General features: G+C 41.1%; 1 protein-coding gene across 6 annotated transcripts in view; it reads right to left on the reverse strand.

The window, feature by feature from the left end:
* Positions 1–22,359, reverse strand: part of TENM2 (teneurin transmembrane protein 2) — a gene marked incomplete at both ends in the record, with an annotated part of 548,700 nt that overhangs the window by 166,893 nt on the left and 359,448 nt on the right. For all 6 annotated transcript variants that reach the window (XM_082006200.1, XM_082006199.1, XM_082006198.1 and 3 more), the window contains 2 exons: positions 7,528–7,766; positions 21,508–21,742. In XM_082006200.1, the coding sequence (XP_081862326.1) occupies positions 7,528–7,766; positions 21,508–21,742 (474 nt within the window). The remainder of the gene's footprint in view (positions 1–7,527; positions 7,767–21,507; positions 21,743–22,359) is intronic.

Raw genomic sequence — 22,359 nt, forward strand, 5'->3', positions numbered from 1 at the left:
AGCGGCTGCGTGGTGCTTAGTTGCTGGCTGGGGCTAAACCACGACAATGATGCAGCAAGGCTTATAGAATTAGAATACAGCAGTAGAATTAAAACCTGAATAAGCAAGAGCTGAAATGAACCCGAAAACTGTGTCTTAAACAGTTTTTTACATTACTGAAAGGAGGTAACGTCACCACATTATATGATATGGTGAGTAGAGTTTTCTGTAATTTCACAGTGACGTGTCATTTCTCTTCCCACTGTTCAACTTCTTGTGCTCCACAATTTCTTTAGTCTGTTACCCTGTCTTATTATTTTCACAACTTAAATTTGATTCTTATTTTTGTATTTTGTCTTCCTGCAAGTTCCTTGAATATTCTCTCATCTCTTTAGTACACTTAAGTATTTTTTTATTTGTGTTTTTATCATGGCTTTCATAATAGTGTTGTAAGAGCTGCATTTACCACACGTACAGAATCCACGTCACATCTTTCAATCTCCTATTAACCCATTGAGCAATAATTATGTTCCTAAAGGCAAACATTCTACACTTAAATGAATAAAATCCGTAAGCGCGCTAACTGCAAAACAACACAATGAGTTAACAAAGCAGCACAGCAACAAATAATCAATATAAATGAATCCATAAATGATCAACTGGTGATCTCAATGTAAATAGCTGCTAACAGAGCAATATTCCTCCAGGGAGAAATGAGGCATTTTACACTGATATTGAACATTGACTTTTCAGAGAGAATGACCACAGGTTTATTTGATAGGTTTCTCTGACTTGGCATGATATTAGCCAAATTTAATCTTCAATATCCCTTATGCTTACTTTTCCCCTGAAAAATGGTCTCCTCTCGGTATGCTGGGCTAGGTTATAAAGCACGTCTCACTGAAGTATCTCAAAGCTTTTTTGTCGTCTTTCCCCTGACTTCCTGCAAGACTTGTTTTGCATCTACTTATCTCTGCTATCTCTTCACCCTGAAAAGACTTCATACCTGTGATTCTGGGATTAAATCCTAGACTACTAAAAAGATTCATAATACTCAGTATTTGCACTGATGAAGGTGAGAATAGGCTCTGTTCACAGCCATTATGAAACCCAGGATGTTTTCTAGTCCGTGCATGGTAGGATGACGACAGTGCACGTGAAGCACATCACGTGCTTCCCAAATGGGAGCGGGGGAAGCACGTATCTCTGAGAAAGCCGTTCTTGCAGCTTTGAGTAGAAAAAGCCAAACCCTGTACTTTATAAATAATAATTGTACTATTAAACTACTAACTTTAAACACCGTCTCTCTAAAATTCCCAGGATAGCCGTTGCTACCCCGATACATCACGTTGCTCATTTTTGTGATGCTAACCTCTACCACACGACGTGTTCTGCGTAGAGCAGCATCAGCCAGTATAGCTGGCAGTTACGTTACTTTACGCAAGTTCACAGCAATATATTTTAACAGCTCCTGGGGAGCACTACCAGAATCTGTGAAAAATGTTTTCTCAGACACATCCTAGACTGTGTTGTGCAATGTGCATTGAAAAAAAAGCAAAAATGTGCCCCCCAAACCAGAACCCCAATAGCACTCAAACCCCCCGTGCTCTTGGTCTCCTGTTTCTTGCCAAGCTTTCAGAGTATGCTTGTCTGACCGGGAAGCTAAGCAGGAAGGGTTTTAAAATTCAAGTGCTAAGCATGTGACAGCACTTTGTGACTTATGGCAACGGTAGTCTCACTCTAGTTTCAAGTGCTGAGGTTTACTGTATGAAAATCCTCGACAAAGACAGAGAGAATAGAACAGGCTGGTAAGGCTGCCCCTTCATGCTGAAAGGCAGCCACCGCCATTATCTCTGAGATCTCCGCTAGGCAAAACAGTAGGTACACTGGCTTTTCTTGGAACAAATCTGTAGATCAAGCTTTTATTTTTGACTCAGGAGAAGCACAGGCAAACTATACCCCAGGAATTTCGCATAAAAATCCTCCTGTTCCTTGTGGTGTTATGCATATACAGCAGCTGGAGTGTTTTGTCTGTAGGAAAATTGTCTCCTTCACCTGATGAACCTCTTATGCTTTTGGACTGTGAAACAGAACACTTGGTAGGCTAGAAAGCCATATCTAAAGTTCCTGGAGCCAGGCTCCATGATTCCCACCACTAGTGCATAGTTTTCTTATGGAATGGGGCCAGATGCTTTTCCTTGTGAGGCTCCAAGGCTCGCTTCTCCGAGACAAGCTTTCCGAGCTAGCACTCCTCTCTCTCAGATTGACTGCTATCAATCAATAAGAATGACTGAACGTGTGACATTTAAAATATGACAGGCATATTCTAAAATTCAATTATTGCCCCTTAACTGACACCTGTTTTCAATGCAAATTTAAGAACAGAACCTTCTGTCGTCAGCTAATCTTGCAAGGGGCAGAGCTCCCTCGGTTTACATTGATTTCAAGTGAAGCCGATAGCCGTGACTGGCAGCCAGATGCCCTCTGCCTCTCAGAGGTCCCATCTTTTCCAGTCTTGGTTTCCACACTGGCTGGCATATATGGTTGCGGTGAAGTCTGGACAAGACAAAGTCAGTGGTTTTCTGACTCTACAAGTGAAAAACAACAAATGCAACATACGGAATCACATGAAACCTTGGTTGCCATTCATCAAAAACAACTCCGAGAGAGGAAAAAAATCAACTGATACATGAGATAGCCACTAGAGCAAACTGTTTTGGTGAACCCTGATCTGTGGAATCTGGGCCAAAAAGACAACTGGACTTCGGAGTGGAAGGAATTACAAATACGAATGAACAAGAAACTTCACACAAGCACTTACATTAGCAAATATCTGACTAGTTTGTGGGAATAAAATAATTAAAGTTCATATCAACACCCGAGGAATCCAATTTTATGCAAGCTGTGGTATGTACACATATTTGATGCAGAGTAAACACGAGACTTCTACTTCCAAGTCTAATTTTTTCAGAAACCCCATCACGTTTATTGTCTGTCACAGAAACAAACGCATACTTTTGTGGGAAGAAGAGGGATAACCAAATAAATTAACCATTTCTTTGCCTATATGTCTTATCCTTAAAACACCTACTATGATGCTTTCTTAATAGCAAGATATTTACCAAAATATTTGCTCTGTGCACAGCTATTTTTCAGGCTCTAATTTTATATATATATATATATGGAGAATAATAAAAAAAAAGACATTTTCATTTGCATAATTAACTGCCAGACCCTTTGGCGATTCAGCCTTTTCTATAGCACAGAAGGGAATATATTATTTTAAGTTTAGGCAGAAAAATGAAATTAAACCCCATGTGTTTTTAAGGCCAAACAAATCTGATGAATAAATGAGCAATAACATTTTCATGTGCAACATATGCACTGAAGATGTAGTGCAAGCATGCTATTCTCATAATTTCTTTCTATCATTTTCCTTTTATTTTTCCCGTATCTTCTTGCACATGATAGGAGCAGACAAAATAGCATCAATACTCTAAAAATTATCAGTGTGAGGCTCAAGATACTATTTTCAAGTGGAGCAAGCCCATTGTAGCTTTTAACTTCCACAGAAAATAACAGGTTTTGGGTTTTTTTTCTCCAAAGGAAAGTCTAAACACTTTAAATCACCGCATTTTTAACGTACTGACACGTTGATGGTCAGATATTCTTTGATGCTTAAAGTTAGATTGGCAGAAATCAGAGCAGTGTAGGGGCTTACAAAAATGTGGTATTTATGTTTGGCAGCAAACACTTCGTGAAAGACACAAGGTGACTCTCTTTTTTCCTCTCCTCCTTCCTATATCTTTTCCTCTCCAAGTTTGGCATGAATCTGAAGAGCTAAAAACTAATTTAACATGACAAATGCTTTCATCACTCCCTTAACCTCTGAAGTGAACACTCTGACAAAGACAATGTGTGTGGCCTGTGCTTTCCTTTTGACACTTTGTGAATTGCTTTCTTGTAACTGGGTTTTGCCACCACTCCAGTATCTTCCGAATGTCCTAATTTGAATGGCTCGTTCCACATTCTTCGTGTGTCACCCCAGCATCATGATGATACTAACTGGCCTATAAAGGAAGAGTCTATCTAAATAGCAAAACTTCGATGGCATTTTATGATCTAAACCACCAATTTATATGTATCTTAAAGAAGAAAATAAACCCCAAAGTTTCCTTCTAACAAGACATATTGTCATTATTTTGACAAACTTCTTAAAAGCTCTCTTCATATCTTTATTTAACATCAATTATGTAGTGTGGCAAAAAGTTCCAAAGGTTGTTAAGCACTATGAATTTATTTTTAAAGCTTTACACGTACTGTCTTTTCATTTCATTCACTGTATTTTTGTGTGTTATTGAAAAGGCAAGAGGAAAGCCGAATTTTTTTTTATATGCGTATTCTTTTCTATCTGTTATGATACTTCTTTTGCTTGTTGCTTTAAATCACCCCTCATTAGAAATTTTTTCATGCCACCCGTAATCTTTGGCAGTCCTCTGAAAGTCCCATGTTTAACCATGCAGATGGCATGTTTTCAATGACCTATCCATATCAATTGTCCCATCTCCTTTATGACAGGACAATTTATTAAGAAATCCTGAAGACTATGAGAACTTCAAAGTATTCTTTCAATATAATTTACCTCATATTTGTCAGCATTGCCTTTTTCATTTAGTCCTGCAATAGTCTTGATTAGCATCAATGGGATCATCTTCACGCAGCCTATATATATTGACAAACCTAAGCAGCAGAACCATTTGCTGCAAGTTTTGATGACTTTTTCCATAACTGTTACTTTTAGCCAGTGTAACCCCAGTGATATAACCTGAGAGCAAGAGATCTTTGTGGACATGTACAGCAGAAAAAAAATTATCAGCACCTTTAAACCTCTCCTATGCTTGAAGTGCTGAGAGCAAAATACATCAAGAGGCGTTACTGCAATATGGAATATTACCCTTCCTCCTGCGTGTCTCGGGGGAACTTAACAACTTTCTTCATCCCAAGACTGCCAGCTCTCCTGGTAGGTTAACAGCTCTCACTTTCCCACTGTCTCAATGGTTAGAACAGAATTGGGATTTTGGTCAGATCTGAACATTATTCTGGTCACCCATTACTGAAAACAGAAAAACATTTTTCCTCCTGACAGAACAAGACACAGTTATTTTGTCTTCGCATCAGTTCCGGGATTAGTAAGTCAGGAGCTCCAAAAGAGCTGCAGAAGAGCAGAACAGCTGATGTTTCACACTGCTGCTCTTTCCCCAGGAGAGAGGATGTTTAATTTTCCCAGGACTCAAGTTCTGCACATACCCAGGAGAAGGTAACCCTCCAGTGCAATGCAGAACAAGGAAATTTTCTTAAGTTTTTTTGTTTTGTTTTGTTTTTAAATAAGGAGAGGCTTTGGCACCTTAAGTACCAAGCACCTTAAGTCTACTATTGGAGTACAGCAAGTCCCAGCAAATTGATGGGTGGATTAGCTCATAGCTGACGGTCTTATGCCTGCTCTTTGTCCCGTGGAATGAATTGTATGATTTTTTGCTGAGAGTGAGGAAATTAACTTAATGAATGGTTGAACTAAAGCACATCCCTTTTACCTTCCTGTTGTTCTCATGCACCTAAGGCAATGCAACTTCTTTTTTTTTCTCTTTCCTCTTCTCTCTTTTCCATCACCTTAAATTATGATCACAGTAGATCCATCAAATTTATTCGCAGGATTAATTGCAGCTATTTTCTAGTTTTGACAGCTACTCTTCAATATGCTTATTCTTTAAACTGCTCATTATTTATTTCCTGAGTCAAGACGCTCTTCCTAAAACCTGCTTCCTCGTGTTCGCGAGCCAGCTCTATTGTGCTCATCATTCTTTAGTCAGGAAAGAACACCTCAAAAACTTCTGTCAAAACGGATCACTTATGTCAGTACTCGAAATGATAGATCATTCATCAATTATTAAGAGTCAACGCATTGCCTTACCCTCTCTCTTGTCTTAGACAGTATATGAAAGCGTATAAAGCAATAACCATGTTGCAAAGCTTTGCTTTAGATTACAGTAACCTAAATACCACGGAAAAATACGTTTCATAATCCATCACTTCAAAGTTATGCACATGACTAAAATATTCAACTTGCAGTATATCATTTCCCATGTGCATAATCACTCAGACAGAGAGCTGTTGTATGATAACTGTCAAGTTCAATAAATCATGTGCTTTCCGATCTTTTTATTTGTATCTCAAACTAAATCTGTTATTCTTCTGAGGTTTTCTAGAGAAGAAATATAGAAAGATGGTTAACTTTGTAGTATTGAGTATGCTGGGATGTAGGCCTGGCCTAAAGAGACAGCAGCAATAAAGTAGGCAATCAGCTCTCTCTTACTACTATATATAATAATTACTTATGGAAGCTCATTAGCATGAAAAATGGGGTTTGCTTAGAAAACAGTGTCTATCCTGTTGAGTCAGATTATATGGGATCCAAAAAAAAAAAAAAAAAAAGTAAAATCATTCTCTTCAAATGGAGAAAATAGGGAGAAAATTCGGTATATCTTTATAGGTCTTTTGAGCACTATATATGAGAATAGTTTCAGAGATTAACTAAAAACCACACAGAATAGGTCAGGAAAGTATTAACAGATTTAAAAAAAAAAAAAATCTACAAGCTACCATAATTTTGCCATTTACTCAGACAAGCTAGAGAGTTTGGGCAGCAGGTCACTGTTATGAACGTATTCTCAAAGGCACCATAAAAGGTACAAAATACACAGCTAGTTTGTGTAGACACTTAGAAAAACCTCCAAAGCAACAGACAATGAGGGGGATACTGGGGAGTGGAGGAGGGATCATAAAGGAATTAAATTAAGAAAGACAAAGTAGCAGAAGCGTGTTAAAAAGAAAATCCCAAAAGCCTGCAGAAAGAATTAGGACATGGCGTGCTCAGTATTAACACATTAATTACAGGAAATAAGCACAACATTTAAAGTTTCCTTCCTATATTTTTGCTTGCAAAATACTAAGGATGCGTGGAATATGGAAAATAAGAGTACACAAAATAGAACTAAGTATTTAGGTCTAACACCATCAGGAATTTAGGCACGCAGACAGATAGAGACGGAGACTTATTAATCAAAACGATATTGTTTTTTATCTGAAGGCAGCACATGATGGTAATTTGATTTCAAATGCCAGTAGCTTCTGTTGCTTATATGGATTCACCACCTACCACAATTTTTTCCAAATATTTTTTAAGCATATGGTAGCACAGCAAAAAAATCATTATATCACCCCGTTTGGAGCATCTATAAGAGATGCGTATCTGACACCTAAAGTTAACACTGCACATGGAGAATCCTGAATCGGTTCCTTACTTCCACTGCTCTTAAGACAGTGACCAGGACTTGAACGTTTTATATTTCCTCATTAATCAGTATAAGGAATAATAATTTTCTTTGCTCATTAAGATCACTAATTTGTGAAACAGATTGACCATCCTTTTATCAGCTGAATTTTCATTTGCTGACATAGCCATGTGATTCGACAGAGAAAACACAGCCTTACCTATGAAATATGCTAGCAGGATGGCAAGCAGGACTGCAGCGGCAATCGCAGACAAAGCAGCACATTTCCAGCTACAATACTTGGAGGGTTTTTTCAGCTTGAATGCGTTCCTGGAGAACGTATTTCTAGGTAACAGTCTGGGAGGTGGAGTATAAACTGTTCCTGAGGTCAACGGGTAACCAGGGGAAGAACTACTGAACAGCGGAGTAGTTCCAGAAGATGTCTTAAACAAGAAATGCCTGAAAAACATAAAATGGAACAAAGTTGAAAATAGCAAGTCCTGTAGTTACGGAAGAATATCTCCTACTCCTGGTCCATCCCATCTGCCATTATGTGTTACATTCAACTAAAAAGAAAAAGGATTTTGTATGAAGAAATACGGAGATGAAAATGCTCCTTTTGCTACCAGAGCTTAACAACTGTCACTAAAACGCAGCGTCAGGATATCTGTTTAATCCTTTCAGTTCTTAGATGCAACGTGACCAGATACTAGCTCAAACACCAGCATGTCCCATCAAGTGCCTCTGAGTAGCTGCTGAGGCTCCACCGGCGAGAGGAGCCAGCAGCCGGGTAACAAAGCTCCCATTCAGAAGCGACGTCGCTACCAGTTCCTTTTGGCCTGTGTTTGACTGGGACAAAGCAACTAATTGCGCTACAAAATACCTGTAATGTTTATTAGTATAACAGAACACTTAACTACAGGAGAAAACATCCTTTCTGAGTTCACAGGTTTACATGATTTCCCTGTGGAATCCACCACCCAACAAATGTTCTAAGACAAAAACATTATGAGTCTCATTAACACTCTTGGCAAAAGCTGCCAGCAAAACACATATTGAGCAAAAACCATAGTCCTGTAAGAAAAGATCTTGCCAGAATTAGAATTAACCGTTATATTTTTAATGGTACACGGCTTTGGTTTGAACAACTACGACAATCACAAAAGCACACGGACTCGGCAGAAAAAAAAGACTTCAACTGCCCGTACAAGAAGAAAAGAAGGGACAAAATATACTACCTAACAAAATCTCAAACAAAAGAAAATGCTACCAACACATTTTAGATAGAGGAAATGGAGAAAGCAAACTAGAAGACTGGCTTCTCTAGATTAACTTCTCACAGTCAGGAAGAACGGACTACAAGCATGTTCCTAGTAAATGATGAAAAGGATAGGACAGAATAAAGGCAGTGGTCTTCAAGAAGGTCGCTTGTTTTGAGACAAAAGAGCTTTGAAGATCCGTTCCATACCCTATCCCTTCACAGCTCTGAAAAACAAGTGCTTCTTGGAATCAATGAGAATGAGGTTACTCAGTCATCTCCAAAATCAAACCCATTGCCTAAAATAACCTAAGTCTTACTTCAAATGTAAATATGTTTAACATTTTTATTCAGATCAGAATCCAGTACATCACTCTCAAATCACCTGTTAGAACTTTAAAATCACTTTCAGTCACTGTTTCGTACAACAATGATTTGGAAGTTTGAAACCAAAATGTGTTTCTTAGGTACGTTGTCCGAACCGACGCCATGCATGTGCATGCTTCCAAGCACAGTTTGCAGTATACTCACTAGACAGAATAACTGAAGTGATTTTTAAACAGTATTAAAGCATATGTTTTAAAATGAAACTCAGAGCATAATAAATTGCATAGAATTTGCATACAGGCATAAGACAGTAAAAGGAAGGCTGGCTACGTTTCCCAGTTTTTTGATTATACATTCACGTTTGAGGACAGTCTCTGAAAATATGTTCTTTTTTAATGCAGTCATTAATAAACTCCATTAATGAACATGAAAAATGACTGACTTTGACACTGCCTTTGTTATTTTTTTTTTTTAAACTCCAAATGACCTTGTACATCCCTTACAACAACCATCAAAGTTTAGTTAGTTTCAGAAAATATTATTTCGGTCCCCTAAGATAGTGGTAGTGTTCCCTGTCAGTATTCCTTATCAGTGAGGTTCATTAGACATTCAAATTGCTTATTTTCTGCACACGGTACGTGATCTATGAGAAAACGCAGCAAAGGCAAATGCTAAAAGGGCTTCCCCCTCAAAGTTACCTATCCTTTTAAATTAAAAAACACACCTCCCAGTTACAAGAAATCAAGAAATAATGGAAGTCTGATTGCATGAGCACTTCATTTTAAATGTTTCTTTACTTTGCAACAATTCAATTAAAATAGCTGTTGGGAATATGATGTTATCAGGCTGGTTGTGTTATGCTAGGTCTATTGACACTTCTATTCCTTTTGTCTGGTTAAAACCTGATTAACACTTGTTAGCAGAAGCAGTTTTAATCCTTTCTGCTTGCTCCCCGGTGTTGGGAACACAATACCACTTCCATGATAGAAACTAGGGACTGCAGTGATATGGAGCATGGGGAAAGAAGGACAGAAGAAACCAGAGCTGTGGTGAGACAAAGACAGGTAGGAAGGCTCCTCTCTCTCATTCGGGCTAACTCTGCGTCTGCCTCAGCCCAGGACCCCCTTCTCCTCCTAAACCCTCATGGCATGAGTGGCACTCTCAGGTTTGGACCGAAGGGTCTACAACAAACAGATCTTACAGTTTTTTCCCTTTTCCTGCCCAAAAGCATATCTCACAGAATCTTTTCACAGAAAAATGAAATTGCAATCCTTGGCACTGTCCTTATCTGAAACGACAAGGGTTTTAAACCCAGGAATTTTATGTCCTCTTTAGCTGAGAAGGCAGCCACAGTACCAGCAGAAATTTTAACATAAAGCATTGTTAAACTCAGGTATATAATGAAACTCTGCTCTCATTAAAATTGAATTAATGAATATCTAGATATATCTTAATAGAACATGTCAATCATACACTTTTTCATGTGACAAGAAAAAAAAGTAGAAGAAAAAAATGGTTCCACTGTAATCCACTTCAAGATACATAAAGTATACAAAGAAAACCAAAATCATGCAAACACGATCTCTATTATGTTGTTAAAACTGATCAGAACTTGATAGAAGCAAAAAAGACTGGTTGAAATGGCTACATGGAATGATGTCATTCTCAAAGCAAAAAAGAAAAAATATCATTGGATAAACTCTGAATTTTGTCACACCTGCAAGTCCTACCCATGTATTTTGAAAGCTGAAAGTTTACTGTTTCTGTATGAGGATTTCCTACAAAGTGGCAACCGTTAGAAGCTAGCACACCATCTCAAAGTACAGAAATTCTGCCTTCAAAAGTTTTAAAAAGACATTTAACTAAAGATATATTAAATATCCACCAAGCCATTTTGGAAAATTGGCACTGCGTTCAGAAGTTGGGAGACTGGATTAGCAGAAATACCTTAAGTTACAGTAAAGCACACCAGAAAGACTGAGAACATAAGGGACAAAATACTTGGACCCCCAGAGGTTTAAGTCTAGATTCAACTACTAATGGAAATAAATTGACTTGTCTCAACTCTATCCCTAAACCCAATGATCTATATCTATATCTTTATGTGGGATTTGACATGCTCTGGTACAACCAATTGTCTGTGGGCCCAAGCTGCACAGGGAGAACATGAGCATTTATCAACATTAATTACGGTCTCACAGCGGTAAGACTGGGAGGTATTGCACTACGACTGCTGATGAAAAGAAATGATATTATTTGTAGCCATTCACTCTATTTCAAATACATTCCACATGAGAATTAAAAAACCCCTGTATATTCTCTATCTTACCTGTTCACCTATCAAACACTATTAAGAAAAACACATTTTCTACCTCACAATTAGCATTAATAATTTGAATTAGATAGGGACTGAATTTCTGTTTTGAAAACATGGGATTAAATTCACTATGTCTCAGCACAGTCTCCCTAATTTCTGCACATCATGAAGACATTCCTATACTGGAAAACTACAAAATATGACGGTCAGTATACAACGGATGCTTAAAGTACTGAACCATTAAAGCTATAGCAGGAGCTTGCATGCTGCTCACAGAAAATGAGTTAACCCTGTAGCTCGCTCAGGGCTCTCTTCTACCGCTCTGCAGCTTCCTGGGCCGTACAATGCTCCCCACTTTGCTTTAAGCAGTGTGTGCTGCTGACGCCCTGCATCACAGACAGGGACATCATCGCCGATGCCAGGAGAAAGGTGACATCTATGAAAGCTGAGCTTGCAAGGGGACATTTGTCCACAGTTCTGTGGACTAACGCTAAATGGAAACAGCTATGTTTTTCTTTCTTCATTAATTCAGAGCTCTCTAGCATTTAATTTCCCACAGGTCAAAAGGACCTCTGGTGTTCAGGGAATAGTGGTCTGACAGAGACTGTATTAACTTCCATATTCTTTGAGAGAACAATCTTTTTTTTTTTTTTTCTTCTTCTTCTTTCCTGCTTTCTGGCCAGATTGTCATGGCAGCACACTGCAAGATTCAGTTGAGAAAAAAAAAATTGTTTTTGCGATGAAAACCTGTAATAGGAAGAACAAGATACTTTCTAACATAAATTGCTTCTTTCCCTCCTCATACTATCCTAAGCTTATTCTATATGAAAAAAAAGAGATACAGAGAGTTGTAATGCTTGCTTTTTTTCAGGTTTTTTCCATAGGTTTTTAATCGTTATTAATAAATAGAAAAGATACATACCAAGAGAATAATAACAGCTCAATTTAGCAGTTCTAGGATTTATACTTTTATTGGACATTTATTCTTAGCAGAAAAATCCAATCCAATATACGGCTTTCGAGACGGGGTGGGGGGTGGGAATCTCCTGTAGTTTTCCCCCAGAAAAGTAGCCATGACTCATTTTATGTCAGTGTCTACTGGTTTTGGCTGGGACAGAGTTAATTTTCTTGGCAGTAGCCGGTATGGGGCTATGTTTTGGTTTGTGCAGGAAACAGCGTTGATAACACAGAGATGCTTTCGTTATTGCTGAGCAGTGCTGACACAGCGTTAATTCCTTGTCTGCCCCTCACCCCGGCCCGGGGGGCACGGGCAGCTGGGGGGGACACAGCCGGGACGGCTGAGCCCGACCCACCAAAGGGCCATCCCGTACCATAAAACGGCGTCATGCTCAGCATATAAAGCTGGGGGAAGAAGAGGGAAAGGGAGGACGTCTGGAGCGATGGCGTTTGTCTTCCCAAGTCACCGTTATGCGTGTGGAGCCCTGGGGATGGCTGAAGCCCTGCCTGCCCATGGGAAGTGGGGAGTGAATCCCCTGGTTTGCTTTGCTTGCCTGTGTGGCTTTTGCTGTCCCTATTAAACTGTCTTCATCTCAACCCATGTGTTTTCTCACTTTTATGCTTCTGATTCTCTCCCCTGGCCCAGCGGGAGGGAGTGACCGAGCAGCTCTGTGGGGCTCAGCTGCCGGCTGGGGTTAAACCACGACACAGTGGAAGCCTCAAAGTGGCTGCCAAATTCAGACAGTGAAATGATACGGCAGTTTTTTAACTCCTGTACAAAAGGAAACCGAGATTGACGAAAACTACCAGTTGTTCTTACGCCTCTTATGCTAAAAGTGAGCTTTGAGGGTTAGATTGGGGAAAGCTTTGGTTACCTTTGTAAGGGTCTCTCAGTCTTTCCCTAAATGAGATTTAATTGCATGTTCTTGCTCTCCGGTTCTTGCAGAAAACCACAGGATTATCAGCCAGTGTACGCAGCGGAGGGCTCTCTGACATGGTAAAACTGCAGAGAAGTCTCTATCCTTTTTAGTGCCTAGAACACAGGGACTTTGGTGCTCCCCAAATGCACTAAAGTTAGCAGTAAAGATTTAAAATGTTATCTGTATGGGTTTAAATCATATAGTGACAAGAAATTGTCTCAATCATGTCAAATCTACAGACTACTCTCAGTAAGATACATTTTTCCATGATGAGCTATTTAAAATACACACTTACATAAATGAACTCGCCATTTTACTCAGGTGTGCCTGTGTGCACCCTCACACCCTAATGCCTGTTGCAAAGAGAGGCCAGCCCTCACGAGAACACACAATTTCACTGGTTTTCAGCCTGCTGCAGATAATCAATCTGCAAGTAACTGTGCAGGAACTAAGGACACTCTATTAGGCACAGAAACAGTAATTCAGAATGAGCACATCGACACCACAGGGACACATCTATCCGCTGTAACGGAACGCTGACCGCCGCAGCGGCCACCCGGCTTCCAGCGCAGCTCTAGCACCAGCTCCCCAGCTCTTGAAAGGTTCACGGCTCCTTCAGGGCTGGGGTCTTCACATCCCCAGGAAAAGTCCTCCAAAAAAAGCGGAGTGCTAAGCAGAGCGTCACAGCTGCTGCCTTAAGTACCAGACTAGCTTGTCACTGCCATCTCCACACTCTTAACAAAGACACAGTTGGACACACAAAGGCACGGTAATTGAAAGCTGCCTGACAGGAAGGTAGGATGTTGTACAAAAAGGCAGGTGCCAGCCTTTGGGCACCCTGATCTGTCATCTTATTAAACAAACCAAACGGGCAATGTTCACAAAGCCGCAGTTGAAAACAGAGTAGGTCAAAAAAGGCAAAACATCTGTCTTGTATCACAGCTGCAGCGTTAGCTCTGCACTGGATACCTTTCTACAGGAGAACCCGCTTTTCATCTGGAGAGTGTTAATTGCGAGAGTGTCGGAGAAGCTTCTATAACCTTCTCCCTGCCTTTCTAATCCCCGCTGTGCGCGGCCCCGGCTGCCTGTGTTGCAGGCCCGGCTCTGGCGCGTCCCAACGGCACAGCCTTGGCTCAGGCTGCTCAGGAGGTTGCGACAAAGAGCTGCGAGAGGCTGTAGAAAGACAAGGTGACAAGCATGGAGAAAGGAAGGATTGCTGCGATGGGGATGATTAGTAGCTCAAGAATTTGAGAGGGAGCATGCCAGCACGGAAAGGCATAAGATCTGAAAGAGGGAGGGCTAGCAAGGATGCCTTGGGTCAAAGGGCTGGTGGTGATGGAGCTGGTGGCACACGGTAGCTCAGTGACCCCAGGGAGCCACAGGGGCCACCCCTTGCCCCCGGACTGGTGCCTGTGTGGCCAAAGAAGATTCTGCGTGCCCTGCAACAGGCGGGGAGCACACTCGCTCAGCCTGTCAGCTTAAATCCTAGTTCGCTTTTGTGTGAGTTAGCCAGTAAAAAATTGCTTTACCCTTTAAATTTCTGCCTGTCTTTCTTGCACAACTATTTATTCTCCAGGAATGCAGCAATGACACTGCTAGTCAACAGCTAGTAAAAACTAAGGAATAGCTACAGACATAAACACAAAAAATCAGTTACTTTGCATATCTACTTAGATTAAATGGGAGCAGGATCAATAATGCAGATACGGGGAGATTTAGGCAGCTCTGAATCAGCTCAAACTACAGGACCTTTCCCTTCTTAAGTGGAAAAACTTGTGCCTTTTCTGATATAAAGTTCTGAGTAGTACAGAATCACAGAATCATTCAGGTTGGAAAAGACCTTTAAGATCAAGTGCCACCAGCAACCCAACACCACCATGCCCACTAAACCATGTCCTGAAGTGCCACGTCTACATATTTTTTGAACACCTCCAGTGATGGTGACTCCACCACCTCCCCGGGCAGCCTGTTCCAATCCTTGACCACTCTCTCAGTAAAGAGATTTTTCCAAATATCCAATCTAAACCTCCCCTGGTGCAACTTGAGGCCATTTCCTCTTGTCCTATCGCTAGTTCCTTGGGAGAAGAGACAAACACCCTCGTCGCCACAACCCCCTTTCAGGTAGTTGTAGAGAGCGATAAGGTCTCCCCTCAGCCTCCTCTTCTCCAGACTGAGCAACCCCAGTTCCCTCAGCCGCTCCTCATCAGACTTGTGCTCCAGACCCCTCACCAGCTTCGTTGCCCTTCTCTGGACACACTCCAGCACCTCAAGGTCCTTCCTGTAGGGAGGGGCCCATGAGTACGTTGCAGAGTGCAAAGTGATGACATCCAGTAACGCCTACATTTGTTATTCTGGTAATGATGATACGGACAACAGTGTTTTGCATTTCAACAGGTCCATTCCTTTTCAGCTTTCTACATCAACTAATGAACGTAATTTTGAAACACTTCTATTTTAAAAGGCATACATGTGACCTCTTCACTATCTCTTAATTCAACTACTTGCTTAACAAGAGAAAAAAGTACTAGCAACAGTGCTATTTCAAGCCCATAAATTAGAGTCTAAATAATAGAACACAATAATAGAATAATAGACTCAAATCTCTAAAATAATTTTATCAGTCTACATGTAAATGTAAAAAAACCCCACCTAAATCACATCATTTGAGATTAATTTTTTTAACATGGAACTAACAGCCTAAACGTACCTGCCTCTTCCCACACAGGGACTCGCGCTGCCTGTTCACGCTGCACAACCCAAGACTTAAAAATGCAAACCAACAAGATCGTGAAACCACGCAACTACCTGCAATCTGTAAAAGCCTCTCTGAGCTTATGTGTATGTGAGTAGGAGTACATCTAGATTGATTTTCTGAACCATCAGTACATACCCTGCTTTTGTAGTGTTTTCCTTCACCCTTTTTTCTCTCCTATCAGAACCTACATTTATTGTGAAAACAATGCTACAGTAGCCTGCAAAAGTGACCTTTCTACACTGTTTTTGGAATTCTTCCAAGTACATGGCCCAAATGTGTGAGAAATCCTTGGGGATGCTTTTGACTGTGCTTTACTCGACTCTTTAAAATGCTTTTGATTTTTATGTAGGTCCAGAACCTATCTATGCAGATCCCTTTTATTTGGAAAGTCCACAGAACCTTCCTGCAACCTTCACATGCAGGAACAACAGAATGAAGATGTCATCTCTTGCCCCAGCCCTCAAACTCAGAGGACTAAACTGCTGTAGCATATGTGCCTGTAGCCGTACAGTTTAAGTAAGTGGTAAGAGAAAGCCACATAAGAGAAAGCAAAATCAGAGTGAGGAGTTATTTCAGTTCCAAGTAGTTGTTTGTTATGCTGAATATATCCTAGAAATTTGCATTAACAAAAGGAAAAGAAATTTTGTTTCATTATTCTATTCCAGAACATTTTGCATCATGTATAAAGATATCAAAATATTGAGACATTATTCAAAATAGGCAGACAATTGTGGAGAGTGGCTGTAACTTGGAACATTCAGAAACCTCAAGTTTACACAGTTGGTTCAGAAGTTCTGCAGCTGATCTTGACACCCTAATATGGTACAGCATCTGAATTCAGTATTAACAACATTTCAGATATTTAATTTCTTTAAAAACAAACAAACAAACAAACAAACAAACACCAAGAAAACATCAGCACTAAATCCTGCTCATCACGTACTTGATTCTTGGCTTTTTTGCCACAACTGCCGTAGACTGTGCATAGCCACCGTGTGCCACATTCACTGCCTGGAAGGCTGCAGCTACAAAAATGCTGAGCACAGATATTTCCTGGCTACGATGCCCCATGATTTCGAGTTCATGCACTGCATTGGTACAGACTGGGATACAGCTCACGTTGCTACTCCATCCATTAATCTCCCTAGCTCGCTCTCCTCAGGCTCACCCACAGCGACTGTGTTGGAATCAGAGTGGCAAAGTAAGAAATACAACTTGAACCTCAGGGGCAGCAAATATTTTGAAGAGCAACCTGGGGTTTTTTTTAAGGCTAATTATCAGATTGCTCAATCTTTAAACTGAACTTCCTTGAAATGACTCGAGATTTGGACCATGGCTCTTATAACACAGCCCACAAGATATAAAGAAACTGATTTCATAATCACCAGAAGAGTGACCATCATCCTTTCTCCTGAAATATAGGAGAAACGTTAGTATGTTACAGTGTCCCTTGAAGCCTACCCACAGATCCTTCTGAGCAAGCTCAAAGAAATTATAGACATCCATACAAAATTATCTTTACAACTAAAAGATTTGGACTGGAAATATTTCAGTATGAGTATGAGACTAATTATGAGACCAATTATGAGACTAAAGAATAAATTTCTATTTAACTTTTTTCTCCTGGAGTAAGTATTATTAATTATAATGGTACCAACTAAATTAATATCAATAGCAAGTACCAGAACAGGCATTTAGCACATTAGGCAATCTCAGTCAAACATCCATCCATGAAAGCTCTTCTGTTATGCTCACTTATCAGTCATTCCGTTGCTGACCGGCGCCTGCAGACGGCCCTGTGTGAGGTTCCCATACCAGAGAGGACTCCTGCGGTGCCAAGAGTGATGCAAACCTTCCTTCCAAAGCCATACTTTTTCTCCCTGTGCCCTCAAAGCATTTAAGCTTTAAAGCAGAGCGCAGCCTCTCTAGGTGTCTGGAAGTAATGAGAACCACACCAGGATGTTCAAAGGTAGTATTTTCATCATTCTTCCTCTTGGAAGGCAATGATTAAAGAAGCAATAAAGGAACACTTTTTAACTGGAAAGCGCAGAAACCAGCACTTTGGAAAAGAGGAGGAGGAGACGGTTTTAAACAGAGTGCAAGAGGACAATAAAAGTTAAAGAGCATTAAACAGCAGCTCTGAGCCTAAAGGTAAAGCAGCTAAGTACTGCAGAAATGAACCATAAAACCAGCACCATAAAAACGCTACGGCCATGCATTACCGCATCATTAGTTACCGATATTTCAACCCTTGCGTTACGGACCCTTATTTCAAAGAAAACAGAACAATTGTATAGCCAGCCTGAGGGCCTGCTGCAGCCGTAAAGCTGCGGCGGACGAGGGAAGATAGAGTCCATATTTGTTTGCCTTGAACCAGAAACAAGCACACTGAAGTCAAGCACACATCACTGGACGTGTTCAAGGCCAGGTTGGTCAGGGCTTTGAGCAACCGGATCTAGTGAAAGATGTCCCTGTCCATGGCAGGGGGGTTGGAACTTGATGATCTTTAAGATGCCTTCCAACCCAATCCATTCTGTGATGTTATGATTCTATAAAAGCGTACTTAGCGACTCTGCATAAGCAGTTTGCAATCTTGTAACTCCACTAAAAGCAACAAGCTACTGCACTATAGCTAAGCCTAATTATGTAAAAAGTGCAGAACCATAAAGGGTACATGGAGACTTGGGGTACAGTTGAATACAGTAGGTACATGAAAGCATATGCAAGAAGTAAAAGCTTATCTTTTTACTTACAAAGGAAATAAAACAAATGTGATTAATCCCCCCCCAATAATGAAACAAGAGTTGGAGAAAGGACATATTTGGAAAACGTGCTGTGTTCCAACAGTTTGGATTTTGCCCAAACTACCTAAGACAGCAAAGGAAAAAAATGAAAAACATTCTTACCAGAAAAAAAAAAAAACAACAATATGCAGACATGCGTTGTATTATTCAATGATTTCAGCGCTCGTTCCTGTTAGATAGAGGTATCTGGAATCCAAACTGTGATCTGAGTTCTGTAAAGCAATAAAGCTGACATAAAGCAATCCCTTCAGACAGCTCAGCTACTACTTTTTGTTTCGTAATCAGCAATGTGACCACTTGCACACTATTCTCAGTTGAGAGCACAATCTACTGAAGGTAACTGAAAGGTGAAAATTAAAAGTTGTGAAACTCTCCTCATAAAGCAGGTGCTGCCAGTGCTGGCTTTGCCTCCTGAGCACTCCACTACTGAGATTAATAAACTGACAACAAGAAAAACAATTCAAGAGTAGCGCACTGTGAAGAGGCACTATGAAGAGGGACCACTGTTTCACACCAAGTTAAAGCTATGAAGTAAAGGCTGAACTAAACAGTTACCAACAAGGTGTCCTTTTTTCCTGAGGCTACCGGTATGAATATAGATAAAATACCAGTGTTTAAAGTGAAAGAATTACAGGCTAATTCGGAAAGTCTCCAGTGATTCTGCAGGCATCCATTTCAGCAAACCCCACTGCAAGCCAGAAAAAAAAAAAGTCATCATATTCTGAGTTAATATTCTTGTGATGAAACTTGTCATCAAGTCCTGACAGGTGGGTAATTTCAGAAAAGAAGAAAAATCAATCCTGAAGCCACTCTGGAATAGTCTCAGACCACAACAATCCTGTCAGGACGTAACGCTTGCCTACGACAAACCTATCGACGGAAAAGCTCCCATTAACTGTCGGGTGTCTTGCAACCTCCAAAAATAACAGTATTCACTAAGTAACCTTTTGTCGTCAACATGAATACATGTATGTTCCCAGAGGTTTTATGATAAAAAACAGAACAGGAGAAGCAGCAAAGTTAGTAATGGAATACAATAGTGTCCACATACGGGGAGTAGGAACAAAATCAGACAGTAAAAGAAAAAGAGCCAGGCACATGCCCAGTCCTGTTTCTCAGGGATGCCAGTATTGTGACAAAGAATAATTCTGTGATTATCCCAAGGAATTCCCTCCCTATAAAACGTTTGGTAAATTGGGACAATCTTAACCCATCGGAAATGACATATTTCAGGTACTGCTGTACCCAAGAACAACTTCATATAAAAACAGATAGACAAGGAATAGTATGAGGTCACTGAACTAGAATTAAAAGTATGTTATAATCCTGTGGGCAATGAACCACACTGCAACAACTGGCCCATGCTGAATAGGACCAACATTTTTATCTTGTACTTCTTAATAATAAATCCAGGATGCCAAAATTAAGTTCTAAATAGCAGCAGATGCTCTCACAGAAGCAGCAGGTAAGAGCAGAGCTTCACTCTTAATTTGTTTTTTTTTTTTGGCCAAAGTTAGCTCCAAACCTTCAGTAAGTGAGAACCTCTTCCCTTTCTCTTTTTGGACACCTCTGGCTTCAGATAACTCCTATCTGCTTTTCAGCCCCCGCGCCTTCCTCACGGCGCCCGCGTTGCCGGTTCAGCGAAGCAGGGCGACGCGAGTGAAGCCGCTTGCGAGCGTTCCCACAGCGGGCACAGCAGCACAGGCTGGGCACGGGCTCCCTGCTCTTCTTGGTCTCATTTTTTTCCCCATGGGGCCATCACCACTGGTTAACTGCTGGGGAACGACAGCCTGGCTGCTGTAAGATTAATCCAGCTATACCAACTCCTCCCAGAGCTCCAAACCAGACGGCCAGTCTTTAGTCAGACTCTGGGAGGGACTGGGCTGAGACTGCGCGGCGGCATAACTACACCATACCTAGCTACTCTGGGCGTAATGCCGCAGAGCCACATCAAATTCCCAGAAGGCTGCAACTCAAACGTAACGTCTCAGAGGCTGTGGCGACCGTGCAGCTGAAACCACGGGACGAGGCAGCGTTAGGAGCAGCCCGGCTCCCCTACCCGTACGCTGTGTTTATAGCTACCGGGGCCAGCAAGGGCACGCTGCTTCCCATCGCCTTCAGCAGCACCACCACGGCTGAGGGTCAATCCTGGGAGATCAGCTCTGCCAGCGCCGCTATTTAAAGTGCAAGTTAGGTATGTTTGAAATGCCGTACCCCAAATGACAACAAACTAGAATATTTAGAACTGCAGCATGTCAGGCGTTTATTTATTTATTTCTCAGGCAGGCCCAAGTGCTGCACCTTTTCATTTATATGCAAGTGGTTGCCCCACGGGCATCAAGCTGTTAACATGTACAGAAGAGATGAAAATGAGCTTGCATGCTGGATGAAATATAAATTAAAATTATAGTACTGTCAGTCTTGAGTCTGAGATTGTTTCTCAAGGTCTCCCAAAATGCATAATTTCAAATGAGCCTCTGTTTCTTACTTCAGGAAAGGCAAAATGTATAATTTTTCAGCAACACAGTCAATATGAATTATTAAGTAAGTTATCCCTGAGCCTGTGAGTAAAATATGCTGTACTAATACCATGGGTTGTGTACACAAGGATGGTCCCAATGAATAAAAGGCTTTAAAATGGGATGTGTGAGCAGAGATGTGCACCCAACTACCTCCCAACGCGCAGCACATCAGAGGCTGGCAGGTGTTCTAACGTCACTATCTCCCACTGCCGGGTCAGCCAAAACCATCGCTGACACAAAGTGAACCGCACCCCACCTCCTAATGAGCCAACCGGTTTTCTCGGTGCACTTCAGAGCGCCCTGCAGCGGCATCCCCGGGGCGTCTCTCCACGTGACCCACCTGGTCTCGAGCGGGACGTTGCTGTTGAGCACCCAGCTGTCCTGGAGCTGCACGGACTCGGGGGTGGTGGCCAGATCGTTGGGCGCCGGAGCGGGCGCATGGATCTGGTTCCGGCGATTTGTGAGCGAGTTCCTGTTGAGGGAGTTGGCAGAGGAATGATGATGGGACAGGGAATGGTTGTGAGGAGGAGGGAGAGGCGGCCTCAGTGTTGACTGGCTGTGATGATTTGAAGGGCCTAAAATAGAAAAGAAAAATAAATCACAAATGTGTGCTGACAACATTATTCTCCTTGGCATTTTCAAGGGACCATCGCCTGGAAAAAAAGCCAAACCTCACAAATAGAAAACTAAGCCTGCGTGCCTTTTGGACCTGTAGGCATTAAAACATGGTTAAATCAGATCAGTGATTATTAGAGATTAGAGATATACAATAGTGTTTCAAGGTTGCACAGCTGGAATGCTCATGAAGACTAAATTTAGATTCAGATTATTTTTATGGATTCTCTCTGGAGAAAGGCTCTTCTGCGGAGGAGCCAGGACAGCAGCCTAACTTGACCGTTTTCTACATCTACCCAGAGGAACTTTTCTCTCCCTCTTCCTGTAGGGGACTTTAAGGAGATGAATCTTAACGGATTAAAAATAGCTTTCAAGAATATGGTCTTCAGGCTTCTATAAAACTTAATCAGAGATCTCAATCTGATTGCTTTCACTCACTGTTATTTTACCAATCAGCTTCAAACAAACAGTGTTTGTGCCAGTGAAAGAAGCTTAAATTCCAAATATGAAAAGAGCAACAATGCAACGACGATATCTTTCATGTTCTTCCACGTGATCAGGATTTGGCCCATATTTT

The sequence above is a fragment of the Phaethon aethereus genome (assembly GCF_964289735.1).
Source record: "Phaethon aethereus genome assembly, chromosome: 14".
In the NCBI taxonomy this organism is placed as follows: Eukaryota; Metazoa; Chordata; class Aves; order Phaethontiformes; family Phaethontidae; genus Phaethon; species Phaethon aethereus.